The following is a 7,990-nucleotide window of genomic DNA, read 5'->3' as shown; positions in this document are numbered from 1 at the left end:
GTCTGCCTTTTCCCCCCTGCCGCTGCCAGATGTCTGTACAAAGCCAGAGAGCAGAGGCTCAGAGGATTTTCCCTTCTGTACTATTGTTTTTTTGAGCTCTGCACTGCTGCAAAAAGTAATTTTCTCTCTCCCCAGCCCTTGCTGTGGCGTGGCAGTGACCATACTAATCAGGTCTCGAGCATGACCCCTGAGACGCCTGCGATGGGAGCCAGCTAACAGCTTGACAGCTCCGTGTCTTCCCCGACTCATTACAAGCTCGTTTGCAAGGATGCCACCACCCTCACCCCCTCTAAGGGATTTTGGGCGCTTGCCTAACGTGCAAGGGGTTCGGACCCATGTTTGTACATGGTCTTGGGCAGATCACACCTTCCAGAGATGAATTTACTATGGAGGGGGATGGCTGGATATTCATTAACGCCTCTGCAGATGGTGCATGTTCCTGTTGATGTCGTGAAAAAGCCTCTTTGCTCATCCCAGTACTCCTCGAGTCTTCTGCACTTCAAGTGACCCAGAGCTGAGGTTCTTACCAAGGGATTTTCTGACCCAATAAAACGTTGTCTCTTGCTGCCATCCCTGCTCTCCATCCCTCGGTCATGGGGCTGCAGGGGAATTGCTGAGAGTGGATCTGGGTTGTGCTGGTTTGCAGTGTGGTGCTTCTCAGTGGGGCTTCACCTGTCTTACCCATGGTAAGAAGCCCCTTTATACCTCACAGCCTTCAGCCCCGGTGTGCACACACCCCAACAGGTTACACACCCCCACCATGGGTTACACATGCTCTCAAGAAGATGTGCACATGCACTGATGGGTTATGTGTAGACCCGATGAGTTATGCACCCACCCCACGGCTTATGGATGCACCCTGACGGAGGTATGCACCCACCCCATGTCCTACACTAAACTGCACGGAGTTTGCTGCTGCACCCCCCTTTCTTTCGCCTTCCTCCCTGCCTGCAACTCTATGCACACCCCTGGAACATCTCTGCATCCTTAAACTCAAGGAGCTTGTTCTACTCCCTGTAAAATAAACCAAGAGAAATGGGATTTTCAGACTCTCTCCCAGAGAGTCCCAACAACCATCCTGCTCCACTGCTCCAGTGCTGTCAGGATGATTTACAAACAGTATAAATATAACTCCACAGCCCCAGCATCTCCACCCCAGCTCACCCGAGACCATCCGTCACCTCCTGCACAGGGGAGCTGTGAATGGGGGTTCAGGCAGCTGCAAAAGTCCATGAGCAAGACAAGGTGGGGGGAGGGGAAGGGGAAAAATCCTCTAAAATCAGGGGGGAATTTAGGAAATCCCCAGGTGCTCTACAAAAACCCCAACTTTCCAAATGCAGGAAGCTCCTTGGGAAAGCAGAAAAAGGTGGGGGGGGGTGTAAAAAACTTGGAAGGAAGGGGGATTTGTGGCCATAAAAATAAAAGCTGGGTTATTTTTTCCCCATGCTTCTCTCTCTGTGGTTTCTCAGAGCGTGATTTGCCCAGTCGCCCCGGCACAGCATCATCTCACCGAGGGCTCCAGCATCTCTCCGCACAGGGGGGATTATGCAAATCCAGCCCCAGCTCACGAGAAAGTGGGTTAATCCAATATTACCAAGTGGAAAAGGGAAGGAAAAACCCGGCGGAAATGGCAATGCTGGTGGAACGAGCACCAGGCAAAAAGCCTCCTCCCCAAAATAAGGGGGAGACAAGTGAATTACAAGCTGCAATTTAGGGTTTGGGACAGCTTTAGGTCCACATCTGGATATTTCAAGGCCAGGCTGGATGAGGCTTGGAGCAACCTGGTCTAGTGGAAGGTGTCCCTGCCCATGGCAGGGGGTGGGACTGGATGATCTTTAAGGTCCCTTCCAACCCAAACCATGCTGTGATTCTAGTTCTCTGCCTACATCCCCTACACACCTAAATACACATATTTATAGCAAAAAGCGAGGACTCGAAAGAAACACTCCTGTGCAAGCACTGCGCTCCAGCAGCTGGATATGTATCAGTATAGAGAGCATCTTTTCTTATTTATAAACCCACCTGGGAGCGAAGAAGAGCTTTAAGGCAGAGATGTTCCTTGTTCAGGTAGCAGAAAAATGGTAAAACCAAGAAAAAATACCGTACAGGAAAGGGCGAGCGCTTCACCCAATGCCACCTGCCCGATGAGCTCTCTCTTTGCCTCTTCCAGGGACAAATGTGCAAACCAAGAGCTGAGCTTTTTCCCCATTCTGGAAAACTAAGCTTTCTCTGATCAAACCACTTTGGTTTTTTTTTTTTTTTAATGTGTTTGTGTTTGGCAGTTTATCCTGAAATTCTGTGGACGAAGCCAAAAAATCCCCTCTGGACTGTTATATCTGAGGCTGGATCCAGACTTGGCGCAGATAGAGTGATGCTGGTTGAGGGGGAAATGCTACAGCCCTCAAATCCCCCCTTCCCAAATAAAACCAGACACTCTATGTGTTTCTTTGGTCCAGATTAGCATCCTGCATCTCTTGATATTTTGTGGACAGGGATGACAAGGGGAAAGGTTTTTGGGGGAGTCTCAGCACTGCTCTCCTATGAAGAGCCCAGCACTGCTCCTCAACCCCCAGACACTCTCAGTTATGCATCATGTCCCCCACAGCATGAAAACCACCCTCTTTTTTTTGGCATAAGTTCACAGCCAACACGAAAATCTCCTTGCACAGCGGCGCCGACTCAAGTCCCCGGTTCCCAAATCCTGACTGGCACCAACCCAGCACTGAACCGAGACTGCCAACCCCAAATCCACCTCTAAACCGTAGCAAAACACCTGGAGAAAACCTCATGGAGCCCTCAGGACAATTGCAAAGCCATTTTACATCTCTGCTCCCCCTCCCCAGGCTTTCAAAGGCCAGCCTGCCTGCCTGCCAAATCGATATTCCCATCAGCAAGAATGCTGTCTGCCTTCCTCTCCTCCATCCAGCCTTGACCTTCTGTTGCACAGGAGCAAAGCAGCCGTGTGGCTCTGTATCCCCGTCCCCAAGGGCAGGGAAGGGGCACTGGTGTCGCTTACCCGGTACCAGACGATCTCCCGCATCTTCCCATCCGTCTTGAAGTTGCATTTGAGGGTGACGGCATCTCCCACCACCACAGGCGGCAGCGGCTCGATGCTGACTGTCAAGTAGGCTGGAAAAGTTAGAAAAAGAGACATGAGCTTCCAGGGAAAGGTGGGGCAGGGGTTTAAAAGACTCTTTTCAAATGGCTTTACAGTATTAATAGCCCTGCTATGGGGTGCAAATGCTGGCTGCATCCCACACAGGGATAACCACTTGCCCATCAGCATGGCATCTTGCCTCCTTGCAGTGATAAATTTTGGCTGCTCCCAACACACCAAAAAAAGCACCAGCTGGGGAAAATCCTTCCCGACCTTATTTACCAGCTTACGGCAAAATGTAAGTACCGACTGTTTCACTGCTTCTCTCCCCATCTTTGCAAAACTCCCCACTTTTGTCCAAGTAAGTCCCAGGTGCCCAGATTTTAAGGCTTGTTTCGGTCCATGAATAAAGCCCTGATCCCACCAGCCACCTTTCCCACCTACACACTCAAGCCCATCCTTCCTCTGAAGATATTGGCTTTGACTTTGTCTCCACCACCATCTGCCCCACATTTGTTCTCTCCCCACTGCAGACCAAGTTCCTCCGTCCCAGGCTTGCTTTAAAACCCTCTAAATTACTCATTCCTTATGGGAGCAGGTCCAACAGATTAATCAGAGGATGTGCAAAGCCCAACCTGTGGTTTTACAGCCCAGCCTTGGCCGACAGCCTGCTCCTTCCCCATCTCCCCCATCACCAGATGCAGGATCTGTCCTCGTAGCAGAGGGAAAATCAGAGCACGGGCCATCCTGTCTGGCCATTTTCTCCCCATTTCCCCTCGATTTGCTGCAGAACTATTGCAGGAGCATGGAGCAGCCAGGGTCAGGAGGGCAGGCAATTGCATTTCTATTTTATTTTCCTCTATTTCCTTTGGCTGCTGGAAGATGTCAGATTGACAGCCTGGCAGATCCAAGCCTTTCTTTAGCATCCTTACCCTGACTGCACCCAGTTGACACTGTCTGCAACCAGGGCACCCCAAAACAGCCCTTAACTCACTGCAAAATCCCATTATTTTTTTAATTACTGCTTGCATCTGGTGGAAAACCAATGTAGAAAAACCCCAGAGCATCTGCAAAACAGAAGCAGGTTTGGAAAGGGTGTTGCAGACACTGAGGCTCCCTTGCAGAAGATGCCCCAAAAGAGGGGAAGGTGATTTTATAAGTCCCACAGCCAGCAATTCGAAGCTCACATCCCTTGTAAAACAAGTTGCTGGTGTTTTTGCAGTAAATCTCAGCCACAACCTGCGGGACAGCACGCTGCACACACACGTGCCTGCTGCAACAGCACGGCAGCATGGCCCGGCATATTGAGCACCAGGCTCTAAAATTCAGGAAACGTCAAGAAACCCAAGAAAATCTCTTCTTTTTGGGGGGACTGCAAAAGCAGGTTTGCTGCTGCCATCAGCTGGATGCAAGGAAATGTGGAAAAAGGGGGAATTTTTGGTGGTGGTGAGTACTGGGGGGTGCTTTGCAGCATTGCACAGAAGGTGCATGGGAGACAGCAGCGCCAAGCAGGGATTGGGGCTAAATTAAAGGCTGTTTTCAGCCCTGAAATAGGGCTTAATATTGCACCATTGCAATCCCAGCCTGACACCTCCCTCCTCGCCGACAGCAACCCAAATCCTCACCAGCAGCCACGCTCATTCAGGGACGGCTTCTTTCCAGCCTCTCTCCTTGCCTGGACAGGGTTTATTTTAGCACGCTAAAGCGAGGATTAATTCCTTGCGGCTGCCAACACAGCACGCGGTCCCCTCGAATTCGGGGCTTTGCAGACAGGCAGCGATGGGAGGGGGAGGAGGAGGAGGGACGCGAGGAAGGTCAGGCGAGGTCTCGCAGCAGGTGCCCCGATTCTCCCACGCTTTGCTTCTGACATTTCCAGAAGCAAGATGAGCAACAGGCACGAAAGCAAAGGGAGGGGGACGAGCAAACGTTTTGCAGCACAGTGGCGTCTGCCCAAAGGAAATTGGGGACAGATTTGCGCCAGGGACGAAGGCTCCAGGCGTGTGGAAAAGCTCTCCCTCTTCATCAACCAGCGTTGGGAGCCGCTGGGCGAGATTACGTCTCCCTCCTGCCCCCGGCGCGGATCAACAGGGCGATTAAATAAAGCCGGCGGCAGAACTGACGGGTGACAAAGAGCTGAGATTGCGTTTTCCCTTACACCTGCAAATTATTGAGATACAGGAGTTCCCGGCTCGTAACCACAGCATCTCCGGATGCTCTTCCCATAGCATTCATTGCGTTTCAGACCCTGTGCATGGTAACAGGAAGCTGGAGCATCCCCATCCTGGGCCAGCCAGGTGTTTGTGGTGCTCAGACCATCTCCTGATGACTGCTGGCTTTTTGAAGTCAAAAATAATCAAGCCTGGGGTGGCCCCAGCCACCCACCTCCACTCACGTGTGGCTAACGCCTTGGCTCAAGCATTTATCTGAGGAAATCACCCTGCAAACACATCCTCAACCTGCATCTCCTAGACAGCTCAAAAAAGCCAAAATGAGCTTTTTAAATTTTGCTCTGCTCCCTCCATGTGCTGCAAAAACACTTTGAGAGGGCAATGGGGCTGCAGCCCACCAGCTCCCACCTCTACGCCCAGTAATTCAGGCTTGGCTGTACTGGGAGGACAACTGATCCTTAAAAATACCGGAGTGTAAGTGAAGGATGCTCCTGCATTTCTCCTGAGCAGATCCTGCCTGGCAAAGGTGAAGCTCTGGAGCTCTGTGATTTATTGCACTGGTGCCAGGGACATGGACAGGGACCCCGCAGGGGGCTGATGCTGGAGCCCCAGCGATGCCTGGATGGGGCGGGAAGGTGAAAACGCACCAGCTCAAAGAGCATCAGCTGCCAAATTCAGAGCAAAATCGCCCCAGAAGATGGGCAAAAGAAGGAGGGAATGAGCACGAGTGAGAGGGAGAACAGGAAGAAACAGATGCCTGGTCCCTGGAGGAGCCAGCTCTCCACATGCTAAGGATGCATGTAGGGAGGGGGAAAAGCAGGGAAAATAAAGCCTGACACCGAAAAATAAAGCAGGAATCCAGATGGAGCCATCCAAAGCCCGCTGTTTTGCTGGGGCTGACATGCAAATCTCATCCCTCATCCCCCCTCCCCTTTGCTTTCCAGCAGCGGAGGACGGCAAGGTGTCATCGGTGCTCAAAATCCCTGATTTGGTCCCTTTTTTTGGGTTTACTGAGGAGAAGAAACCAGCAGCAACAGGTATTACTATATCCTAAGGACTATTTAAGCAGGGCTGATTTGCAACTCCAAAGGAGGAGCCCAACCCAACATCTCCATCATCCTCCACTTTATCCGCATCCCAAAAGCAGCTCTGAACCCTGAAGCTCCTCTCCTTCGCCTTTGCTCTTTTGAAATAAGACATATTTCATAGCGAAAGCTGTGCCAGGCCACCCTCTGATTAGATTCTGACCTATGGAAATTCAGCCCTCTGATTAGATCGCATCCCTGGGGAGAAAAGAGCATTTTTGCCAGCGAGCAGTGGGAATTCTTGCGACATCCAGTTTAAGGGGAAGAAAAAAAAAAAGGGGGGGGGGTGGAGGGGAGGGGGAAGGGAGAGATAAATGAAATGTCCTTTTAAATCAGGAGTGACACATTAATAAAAGGAGCACATTGTAACATGCTCAGCGCTTTCAATTACAAAATGCTTGGGAGGGAGGAAGCAGGTTTCACCCCGGCCACGCAAGCGGAGGACGCGGCCGGATGCTTCCGCCGAGATGCTGGCAGAAAGCCCCGGTTTTGCCCTATTTGAGCTCCCCCCTCGGGGATTTTTGTACATGAGAGCAGCCGATCACCCCATGGAAATCTCTTGGGATGCAGCACCCACTCAAAAACCCTGAGGTGCCTCCTGTGCTGTGGAGCGAGAGAGCAGACGGGTGGGCGACTGGCTGGCAACTGACCACAGCACCCCTGGGTGCCCTGGAAAACCTCAGGGTGATGGAGCAAAGCACCCCCTCCAAATCTTCCCCATTTGCCTGATATTTTTAAGCTATCTAAATCAAATATTCATCTATTACGCTCGACCGGCGCTCCTGTTCCCTGATTTCTCACCTCCCAGGGCTTTCCAAAAAGCTAACCTCAAAGTGATGCTGGGCTCTGTCCCTTGGGGACACATCCCCAAGCATCAACCTGTCCCCATCCCTGCATTTGGGGACAGTCAAGCGGCGTTTCCAGGGATCAGACCAGAGCGATGCTTTGGGATGGAGCCGGAGGAGAGGACACGTGGGAATGCAGCGGCCCCATCTGCCCCCGCTGTGTGTCCCCCATCCTTCAAGTCCCCTGTACGTCCCCCTCGGCGGAGGCGACAGGGAGAGATAATATTAACACATCATCATTTTAATCAGCCCGTGATTAGCGGGGCTCATACATAATTCACACCAATTCCTCCCGCTGCCTTCCGGCACTCACTTTTCCAAGCCAGGGCTAGGATGGTATTTTGGGGTGCAAATACGAACAGAGAGAGGAGGACCCCCCTAATCAGTGCAGGACTGATTGTCATAATTTTCCAGGCTTTAAGGCATTTGCTGCCTGATGAGGCACTTTGTTGCAGAAGAGCCGACTGGGATGCTAAAAAAACATCCCCCAAAAAAGCAGGGAGCAATCATGCTCCCCATTCTTAACCCGAGGGAGACGATGGGTGGCACGTGGGGAGATCACCAGCCTGCAAGGGTTCGCGACCGTGCACGAAGCCCCAGGGCCAGGGATGTCAGCCGCCACACGCCGGGGCTGAGGAGCGTTAAGCAAACTCGCTTTGACTTGCAGCACTTTGCAACATCTTGTTCATTAAAGATTAAACGCCAGCAGTTGCTCCTGTTCCTGTGAGCACAGCAAATACCTTCTCCCTCCCGCCCCAGCTCCGGCAATGCCTTATTTATGATATTCCAGGGTGA

General features: G+C 51.8%; 1 protein-coding gene across 1 annotated transcript in view; it reads right to left on the bottom strand.

The window, feature by feature from the left end:
- Positions 1–5,043, bottom strand: part of IGSF21 (immunoglobin superfamily, member 21) — a gene marked incomplete at its 5' end in the record, with an annotated part of 18,181 nt that extends 13,138 nt beyond the window's left edge. The window contains 2 exons of the mRNA XM_010152206.1: positions 3,017–3,129; positions 4,952–5,043. Coding sequence (XP_010150508.1) covers positions 3,017–3,129; positions 4,952–5,043 — 205 coding nt within the window. The remainder of the gene's footprint in view (positions 1–3,016; positions 3,130–4,951) is intronic.
- Positions 5,044–7,990: the final 2,947 nt, after the last annotated feature.

The sequence above is a fragment of the Eurypyga helias genome, unplaced genomic scaffold (genome assembly GCF_000690775.1).
Source record: "Eurypyga helias isolate BGI_N326 unplaced genomic scaffold, ASM69077v1 scaffold9225, whole genome shotgun sequence".
Lineage (NCBI taxonomy): Eukaryota > Metazoa > Chordata > Aves > Eurypygiformes > Eurypygidae > Eurypyga > Eurypyga helias.
This window is presented reverse-complemented; position numbering and strand designations above follow the sequence as displayed.